Genomic DNA, 20,070 nt, shown 5'->3' with positions numbered 1-20,070 from the left:
GTAGAATTATTTTGGATTTGTGAGACGTGACATGGAAAAGAGAAAAAGGAGTGGAAGGAATCAACAAAGGTGGCTGTCTCTTCTTCTCCTATGCTTCCCTTCTGACCCTTCTCCCATCCCTCTCCATCGACCCATCGGCTTCTCTTGCTGGGATTTGCAGAGGCTCTGCGATACGTGAAGTCGATTTCTCCGCTGCAGGTTGATTTGCCTGTTTGGTGTTGCATGACTGTTCTTGCATCGAAGTCTCGTCTTTGTCTTTCCTAGCATGTAAATCTTCAAACTCGAGATGATTCTTTCCGTATTGATTAGTGTTTAAGAGGGAGATCTTGCTATTCTTCTCCCCGAGATGTGTAGTGCTTCCTGCTGTTGGTGTTTGAATTGAACACAGATGTCTGTCTTCTTCTTCTTCTTCTTCTTCCAGCAGCTAACGAGAGGAACAGAGCGGAGTTCAGCTTCCTTCTCGCCTCGGGGATGGAGCAATTCCGGCAGCTTGGCGAAGCCGTCGGAAGCCTCAAGGCGCTCATGGTGTTCCGCGACGAGATACGCGTCAACCGCCGGCAGTGCTACCTGCTCGTGGACGCCTTCGACCTGGCCTTCGACGCCGTCGCGGAGGAGATGCGTAGCCACTTGAGGTTCGAGGAGAAGCCGGGGAAGTGGCGCGCCCTCGAGCAACCTCTCAAGGAGCTCCACCGCGTCTTCCGGGAGGGAGAGCAGTACGTGAGGCGGTGCCTGGAGCCGGGGGAGTGGTGGGGGAAAGCCGTCGCCCTCAACCAGAACTCCGAATGCGTCGAACTCCACCTCCACAACCTGCTCTGGTGCGTCCCCGTCGTGCTCGAGGCGATCGAGAACGTCGCCGAGGCCACCGCCGGGGGTGACCAGGAAGACATCCACAAGAAGCGGCTCGTCTTCTCCAAGAAGTACGAGAGGGAATGGATGGAGCCCGAGCTCTTCCAGCACAAGCTAGGGAAGCTCTACTTGTCCTCGCAAGAACTGCGCACCAGATTGGAGACGGCATGGAAGGAGGACCGATGGATTCTCTCCGAGACCATAGCCGAGAAGGCGAGCTCCGGGTCCAGGCCTCTGACGAAGCAGGAGAACAGGCTTGCCCAGCTCCTGGTTGGCCCAAAGGGGAAGCTTTGGCCGAGCTCAGTCCTCGTTGGCTCGCCGGACTACCAAGTAAGAAGAAGATTTGGGAGTGGGAGCGTCTACTACAAGGAGATCCAATGGATGGGCGAGACCTTCGTGGTGAAGCACGTTATCGGAGACACAGCGTCACTGACGAACGAGATCTCCATCCTCTCATCGATCGCGCACCCGAACGTAATGCAGTACATGTACTGCTTCACCGACGAAGAGAAGAAAGAGTGCTTGATGCTGATGGAGCTGATAAGCAAAGATCTCTCTTGTTACATACGAGAGGTTTGCTCCACAAGGAGAAAGGTGCTTCCTTTGCTGGTGGCAGTGGACACGATGCTTCAAATAGCCAGAGGAATGGAGTACCTTCACTCGAAGCAGATCTACCATGGCGACCTGAACCCTTCGAACATCTTCGTCAAGGCGAGGAATCCATCACCAGACGGCTATCTGCACGCGAAAGTTGGCGGCTTGGGGCTGTCGCCGGCGACGAACTCCAAGGCTTCATCATGCATTTGGCATTCTCCGGAGGTTCTACTGGAACAGGAGCAGACGGGGGATGGCAGCAGCAGCAGCAGCTCAAAGCGCACGGAGAAGGCGGACGTCTACAGCTTCGCCATGATATGCTTCGAACTCTTGACAGGAAAGGTACCCTTCGAGGACAACCATCTGCAGGGAGACAAGATGAGCAAGAACATCAGGGCCGGGGAGAGGCCATTGTTTCCGTCTCAGTCTCCCAAGTACCTCGTGACCCTAACGAGGAGATGTTGGCACTCTGATCCCTCGCAGCGCCCGAGCTTCTCCTCTGTTTGCAGGGTGCTCCGTTACCTCAAACGGTTCCTGGTGCTGAATCCAGATCACAGCCAGCCGGATCCGACGCCGCCGCCGGTGGATTACTTCGATCTGGAGAGCAGTCTGTCGAAGAGGTTCGCGAACTGGGCAAGGGGCGACCTTCTCCGAGCCTCGGAAGTGCCCTTCCAAATGTATGCATTCAGAGTGCTGGAAAGGGAGAGGACGAGCGCGAACGTGAAGGAGAGGAGCTCGGAGTCGGGCAGCGAGGGGGCATCAGTTTGCGGCGATGAGAATGCATGTAATGGTGTTCTTCCAGATGATGATGATACAATCGCGACCGTTGTTAGTGCCGATAAGTCGTTGCCTCAAAAGGTCACCCTTGACACGAACAAGAAAACAACATCGGCAAGGAAGGCCGATGGAAAGGCCAACAAGCAATCATCAGGTAACATACATTCTCCATTGCCTTCGTTGTGTTTGTTGTAATGCCTGCATTGCAGTCTGTCGGCTGTTCTTTGACCACAGATGATTGATCCCATACTGAATGCTTCTTTTTACCCCTCCCTCATGGAAATACATGACACACACAAAACAGAGACATGGCCTGTATACAATTCCTTCTTCATTGTGTCAAGCATAGAAATCAAAGGATATCTTCTTAGTGGAAGTATGTAAAAAGTATCCTGCACTAGGGATTGATGAGTTACCCATTTAGCAATCTGAGCACCAAAAGTCTCCAAAATGCATTAGGTCAGGTGAATTAGGGAATATATAGACCTCTTTGGCAGAAATGTTCTTATTCTTCCTTCGTTTGACACTGTTCCATTGTATGGTCTCAGCAGTGAGTATCGAATAAGTAGGAATGTGCCAAGGAGCTGTTCTCTCCATATCATCCTCGCTGCAGGTGGAGATCTAAAGATTGTTACATAAAGTAGGTAGCAGATGCAGCCAACGATGATATCACAAGGATTAGCCGTGTATGTACTTTTAAGATTGAGTATCTTCCACTGCCAGTAAGTAAAAAATTAGTCAGTAAACACCAAAAGAGATTTTGGAGGACATAATTGAGCTACTCTAAGCAATCTTCTTCTTATTGTCTTTATGGGCCTTTTGCTTCTGAATGAAACATGAATAGTTTCGGCATATGTATATTAAGTATATACTTCTCAATATGCTCAAAGTCATGTTTTCTGAAATATTCTGGATCATTTGTATCTATTTGCTGTTTTTCTACAACCGCTAGACTGTTACATTGCTAAGCAAATTTATTGCCAAAGAGCAACATCGGATCATGTGCCAAAGAACAACTTTCTTCAGAAGAGTTCTTCACTTTCTTTTGAGTTATGACGCTTTAGCAAGCGATGAAATGGATCTTATACTACTTGTTTGAATCTACAGGGCAGAACCAGAAAGCAAGAATGGTCAGATCACCACAATTATCGTGTGGACGCAGCGTGAAGATGAACTCCGAAAGGCAGCTGCAACCAGTTGTGATGAGCCCAGGAAGGCAGAAGACATCAGGACATAACTCAGATACATAGCTAGCAGACAAGTCTTAATCCTTATGATACAGTCAAGGTTTGTGTTTCCATAGAAAGACGGATACAAGGTAGTGAAACATGATAGATACAAGCCACAGAGTACTGCAGGTCATATCTCTCATGCAGTCTTTAGCTGCCCTAAACCTGGAGAGTGTGTTCATGAGAAGGAGGTGTTGTGGGTGTCATTATGTTGCAGCATACTGTTTTCATACTCTGCAAGGTCTTCACCAGCCATTTCTTTTCCCTTGATGTTTTGTGTGAGATCTTTCTGGTTCAGATGAGAGATGTTGAATACCCAATTCATCAGTTTTTCACTGTTGAAGTATAGTTGATTTTATGTTTCTTTTGTGGGTGGAAGCACATTATTAATGATGATCCTAAATTGTAATTTTTGTTGCTCTTTTTGGCTTTGTCCTCTGGACTTAACCCCTAGTGTTGAGTAAAGCAAGTCATTAGTCTTATTGGACTGTTGTTCTCTTTGAGCCACAAAGAACTGTTCACTCTTCATACAGTTTTCTCCTTTTAGGATGGACCTAATTGGTAACGAATGATCTATCGCACTATGAAAAATAAAATTATTAAATCAAAATTTTGTTGCTCATCTCAGAGCCACGAGGAATTGTTCCTTATAAAAATTAAGTTACTAGATTGAAATTTTAATTGCTCGTCTTAGAGCCACAAGTTATCGATTCGAAGATTAATCTTTCGATGAATCTCGTAAGTTAAATCTCCCGGAGAGGAATCATGTTTAACTCTTTAGGAGCGATCGACCCTACTAATTTGAACAAAATGTAATCGAACAACTCATGTAGCAAATCCTTACCACTTTCAAATGTTTTGGCCATACATTGAAGAGAAATCTCATACATGCCTTATTCCCCTCCTATGACCAATGACCCTGCTGCCAGAGTCTGTGCAGCTTTATCGAACGAGTTGATGTTCTAATTTGGAGCAGCCTGCACCTGGTTTTTATCAGAACTCGAGTAGGACTAGATTTTTTCTGATGGCCAGTCAATTAGCTTGCTAGATTCTAGGAGAATTTAGGGACATTTTTCTGGGATCCTAGACATCAGATACGGTTTTGCATTGGACAATCTATATACCACAGGGTCTGATGCATCTTCATGTGAGAAGAACAATGGCAACAAAAACAATGCGATGGATAAAAGCATGCACCACACCACACTAAAATTTCCAAAGAACATGCCATTTATTAAAGAATTTTTCCATCTCATGAGGTCATTTCTAGAGCATTATTCACAATGTCATCTAACTCTGCATTACATCCATATTGTTTTATTACATACAAAGCGATGGGTTTATCTGAATCCCATTTTTGTATAACCTAAAATTCTGGAACAAAGACATCAGCAGTAAATGATGGTCCACTGTGTACAAAATCTCAGCAAAAGGAAGACCTCATGCACCTCCTACCCACTCGAAAACTGAATGAGATCCACAAAGCTAGGATTGCCTGATCCAGTAATCAATCTAATAGTTGCCACTTCAGATTGAGAACCCAATCGAAAACCCAGAAAAAGCAATACAAGGTTCCAGCTCATGGCTTGAACGACAAAGATGGTTGCAATCACCGATGATCTGAGAGTGCCAGCTAAAAGTTACCAGCACCTTTTCTAGCTAAAGTACTTGTAGTCTTCCTGCGGAAATTGTTGCGACAGCCATACTCAGATTTCCTCTTCAGCAGAAGACACTTGAGATGAACTGTCCACCATCATCACTTTTCTCTTGTGCCATAATCTACTGGGCCAACCAAACTTGTCAGAAGTCATTGGCACTGGAAACATCTTCTGGTATGCATAAATGAGGAAGAAATGGCAGACAGAATATTAGACAATACCAATTAGTATACAAAGAGAAGAGTATGTGATTTATGGACATAAGAATCTCAATGGCAGAGATCTACTGATCTCACAATCTTCTATAATGTCTTGCCAGCAACATGAAGGGAATGTGTGGCATTTTGGGTGAAGGCATGGAGTGATGTTCACCACACCTGATGCCCATGTTGGCTGACTGCACCAATTAAGGGGGTTCAAGTGGTCGACCATTCAGCCACGTATCGCCCATGGTGATTATGTGTTGCCCGATCCGACCACCACCTGTTAGTTGCGTACAGCCTACGTGTCCACCATGTCATTCTTTATCTGTCAAGACCTATGTGTCTTATAACTCGAGAGACCAACAATTTGGCCAGCCATTACAAATTGCTTAACACTTCGGATATATCATATCTGCCTTACACAGAAAGCATGATGTTAAATCAAGAAGCAAACATCTAAAAGAGTGGGAGAAAGTTCCTCTAACAATAGGGAATCTTATCAATAGCTTTTATGGTACCATATAAAAGCTAATTTAAGTAATCCAACTTGTCGATGATGCTTGGATGAAGTAGCATCATCATATATGAAGTATCACAACATTATTACTCTATAGAAGGTTAGAGAAATATATAGAAAAAGCTTAATCAAATAATAAGGTCAGTTAATAAGTAATTGATAAGTATGATCAAACACAAGGGTAGTGCACTTTGCAAACAATAAGACAGAAATTGCTGACAATAAACATTGAAATAGCCTTATGTGAATTACAATTCAAGAAACCTGTGATTTGGTGAACCATGAGAACTGGTAAAACCCTAGAAACTATTAGATAAACATAAGGTGTTAGATCAAGAAGCACATCTAATGGTCATGGAGGAAGAATGTTATCGACAGCTATTCGCATTATATAAGAGATATTTGAAGTAAACCTAGTTTCTAATGATGCTAGGATAGTAGTATAATCATCATAAGAGTATAAAAAAAGCTTAATAATCTATGAAAAGGCATGAAAAGAAGACCAAAGAGAACAAGAAAATTAAATTTAAATGCCAGGTGATGGGTACTCAGAAACATGATCCAATGCAGGGGTATTGTAGTTGCAAAGAATTTGAAAGAATCTGCTCATGATGGACATTGACATCATGTAGAACTAGACTTATATGCACTAGAATTCAACAAACCAACAATTTGGTGAACCATGACAGATAGCTAAATCCGTAGAAACTAGTATATTGTCATTACATTAAAAAACTGATATAAAATTCAACAATGCACGGAGATATTTTGACACAAGGAAATGTCATCACGCATTCAAATTCTTGTCTCAATTCTCGACACTACAATGCATGAAGATTTGTTCATAAGCGTACCAATATTTGCGTTTGCAAGTAGATGCAACAGTATATGATCAGCAAGGGCAAGGGCATCGTGTGTATAATTGTCATTACCCATAAATAGCCCCAAACAAAGAAAAAAGAACAAATTCATTGTTCACCATCTCTCTCTTGGCTGGCCATCTGGAAGTGTAGGAATCAGAACTTGATCTTCAACCTTTATTGAGCCATTAACTGCTTGTGGCTTTTTCGCATTGAAGTTCAGACCTTCACCATCACTAAAATCAGGAGGAGATTCATCCTCTTCTTCGCTCCAATCATCCTCTTCATCATCATCATCATCTTCGTCATCCTCGTCATCAAATCCACTGCCAAACCCATCGGACAAAAGACCATCCACATCAGACCATTCCTCGTCACCTTTGACGCCGCTTCCGCCTCCTGATGTTCCGGCTTTTTCTGTCTCATCTGACTTCTGAGCACCCCCTCCTGGGAATCGTGGAACCATGACAAGCGCCCGCAGCTTCTCCTTGAGAAGCAACATCCTATCCTTCTCAATTAACTGCGAACCACGATAAGCCTCGCGAAGGAACACGGAGTCCCTGTCCCCCTTCAGCGAGACATAGAACATGTCAGGGTGTCTGATAAGCATTCCCCTCAGCTGCTGCGAGAACCTGAACTCCTCCCTGAAGTGGGTGAGGTGGTCGACCAAAGTCCGCTTCTCCAATGTGAAGCTCAAGATCTCATGGACTACGCCGCATGCGTGCTTCTCCTTCACAGATGTTCCTGGCCTCAATCCAGAGAAATCAGAGTAAGGAGATATGTAGGGCATTTCCTTGAACTGGCTCAACCTCCGCATCTCTCCCTTCGAGAGATTCAAACCTCGGGGCAGGTTCACCCTTCGGAACCTAGGAGCCCTGTCAATGATCAGGTTGCGCTCGTCAGCTTCCCTGATTCTGTTCTCCTCCTCAGCAATCTCGGCAGCAGAGACGGCAAGCTCGGGATCCCAGTGCGTGAGCTCGAGCGCCGGGCCTCGGTCAGTGGGCACGACCCGGAAGTACTGCGGGTACCTCTGGCAAATGGTGTCCCTGAACTCGGCCGGCAGCCCGAGATCGTGCCGAAGGTGGGCGATCTTCTCCAGGAGGATCCGGCGGTCGAGCGACATCATCAGGAGCTTCCGCAGCTTCACAACAAGCAGCTGCTCCATCTCCTCCCGGGAGCGCAGCTCCTATAGGTAGATCCGCTCGGCCTCAGGGGTGAGCCGGAATCGCAAGGAGTAGACGCCCTCCTCGACGATCTCGAACACGGCCGGGAAGCGGCGGAGGAGCCCGATGAAGCGGCGCTTCCGGGTGAGGCTGAGGTCGCGGCGGAAGCGGCCGAGCTCGCGAAGACTCATGATGCGGTCGGGCTGCTTCACGAGGATGTTGCGGATCTTGAGCACCAGCTTCAGCTTCTTGTCGCGCTCGATCACGGAATCGAAAGGGACCTCCTTGCGCCGCTTGACGGCAGCCGTCACAGTAGTCGAGCGCAAAGGTGTCTCCTTTACTCTCCGGCCGAGTCCCTCAACGAGAATGGAGCCAAAGAATGCGGACCTTGGTGGGAAGGAGACGAGAATTCTTGTGGAAGATGAGGAGGAGAGGAGGAAGGGAAAGGGGGAGGGAGGCGCTGTTCTTTGGGAGGAAAGCAGCAATCTTGGATCCATAGATGGACCCGATATGGAGATCGGAAAGAGGGAGAAGAGTATGGAGCGAGAGAGTAGGAAGAAGAGAAGATGAGGGTTTTGGGAACAACAGAAACCCTCGTTGGATAGATATCATGGAGGTGCATGTTATCTTCCTTTGCTGGGGCATTCTTGTCTTTAAGGATTGGTTTGGGGGTATCTTCGTACACAGGGGTAAGAAGTTTATTCTTCACCACCACTTTTTATTATTGATAATCAATAATCTCTTTAAAATAATAAAATAGTATTTTACTATTTATAATTATAGTATTATTAATTTTATTTTATTTTTCTTCCTCGTAACTCATGCTCTGCGCTAACGTTGTTGCCCACATTATTGTCTCGTGTTTTCTTCCTCCTAACGTATGTTCATTGTCGAAATCATCGACACTCTCCTATGTTTTTTATCGATATGGATGCTCTCCCATGCTCTTTGTTAGCATCGATGCTTTTTCGTGCTTGTTGCTCTCTTGACATAAGGAGGAAAAAGAAGAAAAGGAGAATAAAAAAATAATATTTAAGTTCATTTGTGAAGTAGTAATTAAGAAATATTTAAAAAAATTAAAATGAGATCGTAGATAGTAAATAAGAGTTTGTAAATAATAATATGAAAAAATAATCGAATTTGAGTATTTGTTTTAGGGCATGTAGGCAAACTAAATCAAAAGTTAAACTTTATTTTTTTCTTCATGTGGATAAATATCTAAAATAAAATTTGAAATAGTTTCGCGAGTACAATTGCTCATCACGATGAAATATCATCCAAGAATAAAATTTCATGTTATCGAATAATTTGCTAGACTATTTTGAGCATGGAAACGAGTAAATCTATATCTCGGAATTATTGTTTATCCAATAAAAAAGTTCAAATTTTAAAGTTTATCGTAGTTATCGATTTTGGATATATAAATGAGGTTATTCTCAATACAAAGAAAACATTTCCTTGTTAACCAGAATCTTGATTCAAACCATAGACATAACAAATCACTTTAGCTTTGTTTGTTGTTAACAATGTCATATAAAGACGTCAAATATTTTTATTGTTAGAACTATCTGACCATTGATAATATAATTTTGGACCACCATTTACAAAATATGATGGTAACAAAAAAATGATTCAACTGACAATTTTGATGATAGAAAAAGAGCGTCACAGGATCATAAGCCCCGTTCTGTTGATCCAACGGTTACGGATCGAGTGAATAACTGTTTTCAACGGCCATAATTAATCTCTCCGGTTCGGGGCTGTCAGGCTCCACACGTGTCTTAGCCATACTGGCCCGAAGCTCGTCGAGACACCAATTACGTGACCGCATCTCTGCGGAAGGAGGCCCGGGGACTTTCCAAGGTTAACAGACCCAATCACTCCATCCTGTGACGCAAATAATGATCGAAGACCTACGCTCTTATAGTATTGATCTACTTCTAAATTGCCGATGTGGGACTAAAGTTGCATGTTGTTCTTCGGGAGGGAGAGCAGTACGTGAGGCGCTGCCTCGAGCCGGGGGAGTGGTGGGGGAAAGCCGTCGCCCTCATCCAGAATTCCGAATGCGTCGAACTCCACCTCCACAATCTGCTCTGGTGCGTCCCCGTCGTGCTCGAGGCGATTGAGAACGTCGCCGAGGCCACCGCCGGGGGTGACCAGGAAGACATCCAAAAGAAGCGGCTCGTCTTCTCCAAGAAGTACGAGAGGGAGTGGATGGAGCCCGAGCTCTTCCAGCACAAGCTAGGGAAGCTCTACTTGTCCTCGCAAGAACTGCGCACCAGATTGGAGACGGCATGGAAGGAGGACCGATGGATTCTCTCCGAGACCATAGCCGAGAAGGCGAGCTCCGGGTCCAGGCCTCTGACGAAGCAGGAGAACAGGCTTGCCCAGCTCCTGGTTGGCCCAAAGGGGAAGCTTTGGCCGAGCTCAGTCCTCGTTGGCTCGCCGGACTACCAAGTAAGAAGAAGATTTGGGAGTGGGAGCGTCTACTACAAGGAGATCCAATGGATGGGCGAGACCTTCGTGGTGAAGCACGTTATCGGAGACACAGCGTCACTGACGAACGAGATCTCCATCCTCTCATCGATCGCGCACCCGAACGTAATGCAGTACATGTACTGCTTCACCGACGAAGAGAAGAAAGAGTGCTTGATGCTGATGGAGCTGATAAGCAAAGATCTCTCTTGTTACATACGAGAGGTTTGCTCCACAAGGAGAAAGGTGCTTCCTTTGCTGGTGGCAGTGGACACGATGCTTCAAATAGCCAGAGGAATGGAGTACCTTCACTCGAAGCAGATCTACCATGGCGACCTGAACCCTTCGAACATCTTCGTCAAGGCGAGGAATCCATCACCAGACGGCTATCTGCACGCGAAAGTTGGCGGCTTGGGGCTGTCGCCGGCGACGAACTCCAAGGCTTCATCATGCATTTGGCATTCTCCGGAGGTTCTACTGGAACAGGAGCAGACGGGGGATGGCAGCAGCAGCAGCAGCTCAAAGCGCACGGAGAAGGCGGACGTCTACAGCTTCGCCATGATATGCTTCGAACTCTTGACAGGAAAGGTACCCTTCGAGGACAACCATCTGCAGGGAGACAAGATGAGCAAGAACATCAGGGCCGGGGAGAGGCCATTGTTTCCGTCTCAGTCTCCCAAGTACCTCGTGACCCTAACGAGGAGATGTTGGCACTCTGATCCCTCGCAGCGCCCGAGCTTCTCCTCTGTTTGCAGGGTGCTCCGTTACCTCAAACGGTTCCTGGTGCTGAATCCAGATCACAGCCAGCCGGATCCGACGCCGCCGCCGGTGGATTACTTCGATCTGGAGAGCAGTCTGTCGAAGAGGTTCGCGAACTGGGCAAGGGGCGACCTTCTCCGAGCCTCGGAAGTGCCCTTCCAAATGTATGCATTCAGAGTGCTGGAAAGGGAGAGGACGAGCGCGAACGTGAAGGAGAGGAGCTCGGAGTCGGGCAGCGAGGGGGCATCAGTTTGCGGCGATGAGAATGCATGTAATGGTGTTCTTCCAGATGATGATGATACAATCGCGACCGTTGTTAGTGCCGATAAGTCGTTGCCTCAAAAGGTCACCCTTGACACGAACAAGAAAACAACATCGGCAAGGAAGGCCGATGGAAAGGCCAACAAGCAATCATCAGGTAACATACATTCTCCATTGCCTTCGTTGTGTTTGTTGTAATGCCTGCATTGCAGTCTGTCGGCTGTTCTTTGACCACAGATGATTGATCCCATACTGAATGCTTCTTTTTACCCCTCCCTCATGGAAATACATGACACACACAAAACAGAGACATGGCCTGTATACAATTCCTTCTTCATTGTGTCAAGCATAGAAATCAAAGGATATCTTCTTAGTGGAAGTATGTAAAAAGTATCCTGCACTAGGGATTGATGAGTTACCCATTTAGCAATCTGAGCACCAAAAGTCTCCAAAATGCATTAGGTCAGGTGAATTAGGGAATATATAGACCTCTTTGGCAGAAATGTTCTTATTCTTCCTTCGTTTGACACTGTTCCATTGTATGGTCTCAGCAGTGAGTATCGAATAAGTAGGAATGTGCCAAGGAGCTGTTCTCTCCATATCATCCTCGCTGCAGGTGGAGATCTAAAGATTGTTACATAAAGTAGGTAGCAGATGCAGCCAACGATGATATCACAAGGATTAGCCGTGTATGTACTTTTAAGATTGAGTATCTTCCACTGCCAGTAAGTAAAAAATTAGTCAGTAAACACCAAAAGAGATTTTGGAGGACATAATTGAGCTACTCTAAGCAATCTTCTTCTTATTGTCTTTATGGGCCTTTTGCTTCTGAATGAAACATGAATAGTTTCGGCATATGTATATTAAGTATATACTTCTCAATATGCTCAAAGTCATGTTTTCTGAAATATTCTGGATCAATTGTATCTATTTGCTGTTTTTCTACAACCGCTAGACTGTTACATTGCTAAGCAAATTTATTGCCAAAGAGCAACATCGGATCATGTGCCAAAGAACAACTTTCTTCAGAAGAGTTCTTCACTTTCTTTTGAGTTATGACGCTTTAGCAAGCGATGAAATGGATCTTATACTACTTGTTTGAATCTACAGGGCAGAACCAGAAAGCAAGAATGGTCAGATCACCACAATTATCGTGTGGACGCAGCGTGAAGATGAACTCCGAAAGGCAGCTGCAACCAGTTGTGATGAGCCCAGGAAGGCAGAAGACATCAGGACATAACTCAGATACATAGCTAGCAGACAAGTCTTAATCCTTATGATACAGTCAAGGTTTGTGTTTCCATAGAAAGACGGATACAAGGTAGCGAAACATGATAGATACAAGCCACAGAGTACTGCAGGTCATTTCTCTCATGCAGTCTTTAGCTGCCCTAAACCTGGAGAGCGTGTTCATGAGAAGGAGGTGTTGTGGGTGTCATTATGTTGCAGCATACTGTTTTCACTCTGCAAGGTCTTCACCAGCCATTTCTTTTCCCTTGATGTTTTGTGTGAGATCTTTCTGGTTCAGATGAGAGATGTTGAATACCCAATTCATCAGTTTTTCACGGTTGAAGTATAGTTGATTTTATGTTTTCTTTTGTGGGTGGAAGCACAATATTAATGATGATCCTAAATTGTAATTTTTGTTGCTCTTTTTGGCTTTGTCCTCTGGACTTAACCCCTAGTGTTGAGTAAAGCAAGTCATTAGTCTTATTGGACTGTTGTTCTCTTTGAGCCACAAAGAACTGTTCACTCTTCATACAGTTTTATCCTTTTAGGATGGACCTGATTGGTAATGAATGATCTTTCGCACTATGAAAAATAAAATTATTAAATCAAAATTTTGTTGCTCATCTCAGAGCCACGAGGAATTGTTCCTTACGAAAATTAAGTTACTAGATTGAAATTTTAATTGCTCGAGCCACAAATTATCGAATCTAAGATTAATCTTTCGATGAATCTCATAAGTTAATCTCCCGGAGAGGAATCATGTTTGAACTCTTTAGGAGCCATCGACCCTCCCAACTCTCTAACTAATTTGAACAAAATGTAATTGAACAACTCATGTAACAAATCCTTACCACTTTCAAATGTTTTGGCCATACATTGAAGAGAAATCTCATACATGCCTTATTCCCCTCCTATGACCAATGACCCTGCTGCCAGAGTCTGTGCAGCTTTATCGAACGAGTTGATGTTCTAATTTGGAGCAGCCTGCACCTGGTTTTTATCAGAACTCGAGTAGGACTAGATTTTTTCTGATGGCCAGTCAATTAGCTTGCTAGATTCTAGGAGAATTTAGGGACATTTTTCTGGAGCAGTGATAGTGGGATCCTAGACATCAGATACGGTTTTGCATTGGACAATCTATATACCACAGGGTCTGATGCATCTTCGTGTGAGAAGAACAATGGCAACAAAAACAATGCGATGGATAAAAGCATGCACCACACCACACTAAAATTTCCAAAGAACATGCCATATATTAAAGATTTTTTCCATCTCATGAGGTCATTTATAGAGCATTATTCACAATGTCATCTAACTCTGCATTACATCCATATTGTTTCATTACATACAAAGCGATGGGTTTATTTGAATCCCATTTTTGTATAACCTAAAATTCTGGAACAAAGACATCAGCAGTAAATGATGGTCCACTGTGTACAAAATCTCAGCAAAAGGAAGACCTCATGCACCTCCTTCCCACTCAAAAACTGAATGAGATCCACAAAGCTAGGATTGCCTGATCCAGTAATCACTCTAATAGTTGCCACTTCAGATTGAGAACCCAATCGAAAACCCAGAAAAAGCAATACAAGGTTCCAGCTCATGGCTTGAACGACAATGATGGTTGCAATCACCGATGATCTGAGAGTGCCAGCTAAAAGTTACCAGCACCTTTTCTAGCTAAAGTACTAGTAGTCTTCCTGCGGAAATTGTTGCGACAGCCATACTCAGATTTCCTCTTCAGCAGAAGACACTTGAGATGAACTGTCCACCATCATCACTTTTCTCTTGTGCCATAATCTACTGGGCCAACCAAACTTGTCAGAAGTCATTGGCACTGGAAACATCTTCTGGTATGCATAAATGTGGAAGAAATGGCAGACAGAATATTAGACAATACCAATTAGTATACAAAGAGAAGAGTATGTCCATAAGAATCTCAATGGCAGAGATTTACTGATCTCACAATCTTCTATAATGTCTTGCCAGCAACATGAAGGGAATGTGTGGCATTTTGGGTGAAGGCATGGAGTGATGTTCACCACACCTGATGCCCATGTTGGCTGACTGCACCAATTAAGGGGGTTCAAGTGGTCGACCATTCAGCCACGTATCGCCCATGGTGATTATGTGTTGCCCGATCCGACCGCCACCTGGTAGTTGCGTACAGCCTACGTGTTCACCATGTCATTCTTTATCTGTCAAGACCTATGTGTCTTATAACTCGAGAGACCAACAATCTGGCCAGCCATTACAAATTGCTAAACACTTCGGATATATCATATCTGCCTTACACAGAAAGCATGATGTTAAATCAAGAAGCAAACATCTAAAAGAGTGGGAGAAAGTTCCTCTGACAATAGGGAATCTTATCAATAGCTTTTATGGTACCATATAAAAGCTAATTTAAGTAATCCAACTTGTCGATGATGCTTGGATGAAGTAGCATCATCATATATGAAGTATCACAACATTATTACTCTATAGAAGGCTAGAGAAATATATAGAAAAAGCTTAATCAAATAATAAGGTCAGTTAATAAGTAATTGATAAGTATGATCAAACACAAGGGTAGTGCACTTTGCAAACAATAAGACAGAAATTGCTGACAATAAACATTGAAATAGCCTTATGTGAATTACAATTCAAGAAACCTGTGATTTGGTGAACCATGAGAACTGGTAAAACCCTAGAAACTATTAGATAAACACACAAGGTGTTAGATCAAGAAGCATATCTAATGGTTATGGAGGAAGAATGTTATCGACAGCTATTTGCATTATATAAGAGATATTTGAAGTAAACCTATTTTCTGATGATGCTAGGATAGTAGTATAATCATCATAAGAGTATAAAAAAAGCTTAATAACCTATGAAAAGGCATGAAAAGAAGACCAAAGAGAACAAGAAAATTAAATTTAAATGCCAGGTGATAGGGTACTCAGACACATGATCCAATGCAAGGGTATTGTAGTTGCAAAGAATTTGAAAGAATCTGCTGATGATGGACATTGACATCATGTAGAACTAGACTTATATGCACTAGAATTCAACAAAACAACACTTTGGTGAACCATGACAGATAACTAAATCCATAGAAACTAGTATATTGTCATTACATTAAAAAACTGATATAAAATTCAACAATGCACGAAGATATTTTGACACAAGGAAATGTCATCACGCATTCAAATTCTTGTCTCAATTCTCGACACTGCAATGCATGAAGATTTGTTCATAAGCGTACCAATATTTGCGTTTGCAAGTAGATGCAACAGTATATGATCAGCAAGGGCAAGGGCATCGTGTGTATAATTGTCATTACCCATAAATAGCCCCAAACAAAGAAAAAAGAACAAATTCATTGTTCACCATCTCTCTCTTGGCGTGCCATCTGGAAGTGTAGGAATCAGAACTTGATCTTCAACCTTTATCGAGCCATTAACTGCTTGTGGCTTTTTCGCATTGAAGTTCAGACCTTCACCATCACCAAAATCAGGAGGAGATTCATCCTCTTCTTCGCTCCAATCATCCTCTTCATCATCATCATCATCTTCGTCATCCTCGTCATCAAATCCACTGCCAAACCCATCAGACAAAAGACCATCCACATCAGACCATTCCTCGTCACCTTCAACGCCGCTTCCGCCTCCTGATGTTCCGGCTTTTTCTGTCTCATCTGACTTCTGAGCACCCCCTCCTGGGAATCGTGGAACCATGACAAGCGCCCGCAGCTTCTCCTTGAGAAGCAACATCCTATCCTTCTCAATTAACTGAGAACCACGATAAGCCTCACGAAGGAACACGGAGTCCCTGTCCCCCTTCAGCGAGACATAGAACATGTCAGGGTGTCTGATAAGCATTCCCCTCAGCTGCTGCGAGAACCTGAACTCCTCCCTGAAGTGGGTGAGGTGGTCGACCAAAGTCCGCTTCTCCAATGTGAAGCTCAAGATCTCATGGACTACGCCGCATGCGTGCTTCTCCTTCACAGATGTTCCTGGCCTCAATCCAGAGAAATCAGAGTAAGGAGATATGTAGGGCATTTCCTTGAACTGGCTCAACCTCCGCATCTCTCCCTTCGAGAGATTCAAACCTCGGGGCAGGTTCACCCTTCGGAACCTAGGAGCCCTGTCAATGATCAGGTTGCGCTCGTCAGCTTCCCTGATTCTGTTCTCCTCCTCAGCAATCTCGGCAGCAGAGACGGCAAGCTCGGGATCCCAGTGCGTGAGCTCGAGCGCCGGGCCTCGGTCAGTGGGCACGACCCGGAAGTACTGCGGGTACCTCTGGCAAATGGTGTCCCTGAACTCGGCCGGCAGCCCGAGATCGTGCCGAAGGTGGGCGATCTTCTCCAGGAGGATCCGGCGGTCGAGCGACATCATCAGGAGCTTCCGCAGCTTCACAACAAGCAGCTGCTCCATCTCCTCCCGGGAGCGCAGCTCCTCTAGGTAGATCCGCTCGGCCTCAGGGGTGAGCCGGAATCGCAAGGAGTAGACGCCCTCCTCGACGATCTCGAACACGGCCGGGAAGCGGCGGAGGAGCCCGATGAAGCGGCGCTTCCGGGTGAGGCCGAGGTCGCGGCGGAAGCGGCCGAGCTCGCGAAGACTCATGATGCGGTCGGGCTGCTTCACGAGGATGTTGCGGATCTTGAGCACCAGCTTCAGCTTCTTGTCGCGCTCGATCACGGAATCGAAAGGGACCTCCTTGCGCCGCTTGACGGCAGCCGTCACAGTAGTCGAACGCAAAGGTGTCTCCTTTACTCTCCGGCCGAGTCCCTCAACGAGAATGGAGCCAAAGAATGCGGACCTTGGGGGGAAGGAGACGAGAATTCTTGTGGAAGATGAGGAGGAGAGGAGGAAGGGAAAGGGGGAGGGAGGCGCTGTTCTTTGGGAGGAAAGCAGCAATCTTGGATCCATAGATGGACCCGATATGGAGATCGGAAAGAGGGAGAAGAGTGTGGAGCGAGAGAGTAGGAAGAAGAGAAGATGAGGGTTTTGGGAACAACAGAAACCCTCGTCGGATAGATATCATGGAGGTGCATGTTATCTTCTTTTGCTGGGGCATTCTTGTCTTTAAGGATTGGTTTGGGGGTATCTTCGTAAACAGGGGTAAGAAGTTTATTCTTCACCACCACTTTTTATTATTGATAATCAATAATCTCTTTTAAAATAATAAAATATTATTTTATTATTTATAATTATAGTATTATTGATTTTATTTTATTTTTCTTCCTCACTCCTGCCGATATCATTATCTCGTGTTTTCTACCAATATTATCATCAATCGTATGCTCATTGTCGAAATCATCAACACTCTCTCATGCTTTTCATCGATGTGGATGCTCTCCCATGTTCTTTGTTAGCATCAATGCTCTTTCGTTGTTCTGTTGACATAAGAAGAAAGAAAAAGAATAGGAGGAGAATAAAAACAAATATTTAAGTTTATTTGTGAAATAGTAGTTAAGAAATATTTAAAAAATTAAAATGAGATCGTAAATAGTAAATAAGAGTTTGTAAATAATAATATGAAGAAATAATCGAATTTGAGTATTTGTTTTAGGGTATATTGGCAAACTAAATCAAAAGTTAAACTTTACATGATTTTTTTTCTTCATGTGGATAAATATCTAAAATAAAATTTGAAATGATGGTAACAAAAAAAAAATCAACTGACAATTTTGGTGATAGAAAAAGAGCGCCACAGGATCATAAGCCCCGTTCTGTTGATCCAACGGTTACGAATCGAGTGAATAACTGTTTTCAACGGCCATATTTAATCTCTCCGGTTCGGGCCCGTATGGCTCCACACGTGTCTCAGCCATACTGGCCCGAAGCTCGACGAGACACCATTACGTGACCGCATCTCTGCGGATGGAGGCCCAGGGACTTTCCAGGGTCAACAGACCCGATCACTCCGTCCTGTTGCGCAAGCGATGGCCGGAGACCTACGCTCTTATAGTATTGACCTACTTCTAAATTTGCCGATGTGGTACTAAAGTTGCCTATTGGGCTAAACTCGAGCGATTGTGAGATGTTACATAAGTGATTGTGTATATGTACATGTATATATATATCCTATGACTTATGTTTATAAAAGATATGGGACCAAACCAAATGAATAAAAAGGAAATGCATTCTACTGGTTGGGTTGGGTTAAGACCTACCTCCAAGTGACAATTAAGTAAGTGGTTTGTCGATCCTCATCTGCTCATATCCGAAAGCATATAGATTGAATCTAAATCAGTATTGGTGGAAGCTTATCAGCAGATGAGGAGGGAAGTAAACAACCTGTGCATATTTAGTCTATATTGGTGGAACATTCATTCTTTGGTCAATAATAGTCAATAACTAAGCCATTGATCTAAATTCTTCAAGTCAAATTACTTTCAAATCTTTGTTCATTTTGATGTGATACTAAACCTCCATCACAAAAAAGAACACAGATAGTAATCGATTGTGTCCGGTGGTATCAAGACTCGAGAAAGTAGAAATACATCTGCTCTGCTGCACCAACCAAGCAGTCACCTGATCAAGAAAGAAAAGAGCAAAGTGTTACGCAAGCAATTCTGAATTTACTGCAGTAGTTTAGACTTTAAATCGAAGAGTGTAGAGATGCTGATATCACAAACAACACCAGAAAACGTGTTTGACAAAGAACAACACGGTTATGCTCTAAGCAAGCCATGCATGATACAACAAAGATATACTTCTCTAAGCAAGCCATGCATGATACAATAAAGATAACTTACTTTTAATTTGAGATCATTCTATAAGAAGAACATTCATCTTGAATTGTATTATTATGTAATGTTGATGTAGGAGGTGATTTAGATAATCGTAGATCAACTTTCGACTATGTCTATTTATATGATTATGCTTGTATCTCATGATGTAGTAAGAAACAACAATAGTAAAGTTTCTTCATGAATTGTTCAAAAATAAAAATATATACGACTAAAGCATTTAATCAAGGATATTCATTATCAAATTAGCAAACTAATTATTTTATCGTGTGACAATCAAAATACCTTAAAATTAATGACAAAACTAATTTGTCATGCAAGAACCAAGCATATCAAAATTGAGGTAAGAGAGATCATTATAAAACAAATATAATGCCACACATATTTTTATAAAATCTCTGATAATTTGAAGATTACTTGAACATCTTCAAAGCAAGATAGATATGTTTTATCTCAAAATGATGCTTTAAGGGAGAGTCTTAAAATATAAATTATTATCTTTTGAAGGATTTTAGTTTTTTATTTTTTAATAAGTTGATTAGATAGGATGGACACCAATTTTATTTTTTTGATAGATTCTAAAAGATATCCATACTAACATGTTTTTTTTATTCTGAAACTAAATCATACTATAGATCTTCCAAAGGACCCAAACCTTATGATGAGCACCATGTGAGAGTACAAAGATGACTCATCTCATTAAAAAAACTTTTTATGATCTATTCTGAAAATATAAAACTGTGTAAGATCCTTATCATA

The 20,070-nt window shown here is 43.5% G+C and overlaps 5 protein-coding genes across 8 annotated transcripts; 2 read left to right on the top strand and 3 right to left on the bottom strand.

Moving 5' to 3' along the window:
- The first annotated feature begins 39 nt into the window (after positions 1-39).
- On the top strand, positions 40-3,928 carry LOC103980393 (uncharacterized). 4 transcript variants are annotated; one of them, XM_009396786.3, is made up of 3 exons: positions 40-198; positions 425-2,371; positions 3,325-3,928. In XM_009396786.3, exons 2-3 carry the CDS (start codon positions 472-474, stop codon positions 3,465-3,467), a joined length of 2,043 nt encoding a protein of 680 aa, XP_009395061.2. In that variant the 5' UTR covers positions 40-198; positions 425-471; the 3' UTR covers positions 3,468-3,928. The 4 variants fall into 4 exon arrangements, with proteins under 4 accessions (XP_009395061.2, XP_018679898.2, XP_018679900.2 ...); XM_018824353.2 differs by having other exon boundaries at positions 41-198; positions 422-2,371; XM_018824355.2 differs by having other exon boundaries at positions 45-267.
- Positions 3,929-6,522: 2,594 nt separating this feature from the next.
- On the bottom strand, positions 6,523-7,849 carry LOC135609365 (protein WHAT'S THIS FACTOR 1 homolog, chloroplastic-like). The gene has a single exon (XM_065102550.1). It carries the CDS (start codon positions 7,847-7,849, stop codon positions 6,800-6,802), a length of 1,050 nt encoding a protein of 349 aa, XP_064958622.1. The 3' UTR covers positions 6,523-6,799.
- A 21-nt stretch (positions 7,850-7,870) lies between these two features.
- On the bottom strand, positions 7,871-8,344 carry LOC135609366 (protein WHAT'S THIS FACTOR 1, chloroplastic-like). Its single transcript, XM_065102551.1, has one exon. It carries the CDS (start codon positions 8,342-8,344, stop codon positions 7,871-7,873), a length of 474 nt encoding a protein of 157 aa, XP_064958623.1.
- Positions 8,345-8,457: 113 nt separating this feature from the next.
- Positions 8,458-13,111, top strand: LOC135609297 (cyclin-dependent kinase D-1-like). The gene is made up of 3 exons (XM_065102402.1): positions 8,458-8,463; positions 9,813-11,499; positions 12,453-13,111. The coding sequence occupies exons 1-3, from the start codon at positions 8,458-8,460 to the stop codon at positions 12,593-12,595; spliced, it is 1,836 nt and encodes a 611-aa protein (XP_064958474.1). The 3' UTR covers positions 12,596-13,111.
- Positions 13,112-15,747: 2,636 nt separating this feature from the next.
- LOC135609364 (protein WHAT'S THIS FACTOR 1, chloroplastic-like) lies at positions 15,748-17,590 on the bottom strand. The gene has a single exon (XM_065102549.1). The coding sequence runs from the start codon at positions 17,483-17,485 to the stop codon at positions 15,941-15,943; it is 1,545 nt and encodes a 514-aa protein (XP_064958621.1). The 5' UTR covers positions 17,486-17,590; the 3' UTR covers positions 15,748-15,940.
- Between the last annotated feature and the right edge of the window lie 2,480 nt (positions 17,591-20,070).

Source organism: Musa acuminata, chromosome BXJ2-4 (genome assembly GCF_036884655.1).
Source record: "Musa acuminata AAA Group cultivar baxijiao chromosome BXJ2-4, Cavendish_Baxijiao_AAA, whole genome shotgun sequence".
Classification (NCBI taxonomy): domain Eukaryota; kingdom Viridiplantae; phylum Streptophyta; class Magnoliopsida; order Zingiberales; family Musaceae; genus Musa; species Musa acuminata.
Note: the sequence above shows the minus strand (reverse complement) of the source record. Positions and strands in the feature narration are given on the sequence as shown.

Excerpts from the sequence above, each read along its gene's own strand:
- LOC103980393 (XM_009396786.3), top strand. The coding sequence starts at position 472 with ATGGAGCAATTCCGGCAGCTTGGCGAAGCCGTCGGAAGCCTCAAGGCG. Across the intron at positions 2,372-3,324 it reads GGCCAACAAGCAATCATCAG|GGCAGAACCAGAAAGCAAGA; the intron begins GTAACATACATT and ends TTGAATCTACAG.
- LOC135609365 (XM_065102550.1), bottom strand. The coding sequence starts at position 7,849 with ATGGAGCAGCTGCTTGTTGTGAAGCTGCGGAAGCTCCTGATGATGTCG.
- LOC135609366 (XM_065102551.1), bottom strand. The coding sequence starts at position 8,344 with ATGGATCCAAGATTGCTGCTTTCCTCCCAAAGAACAGCGCCTCCCTCC.
- LOC135609297 (XM_065102402.1), top strand. Across the intron at positions 11,500-12,452 it reads GGCCAACAAGCAATCATCAG|GGCAGAACCAGAAAGCAAGA; the intron begins GTAACATACATT and ends TTGAATCTACAG.
- LOC135609364 (XM_065102549.1), bottom strand. The coding sequence starts at position 17,485 with ATGGATCCAAGATTGCTGCTTTCCTCCCAAAGAACAGCGCCTCCCTCC.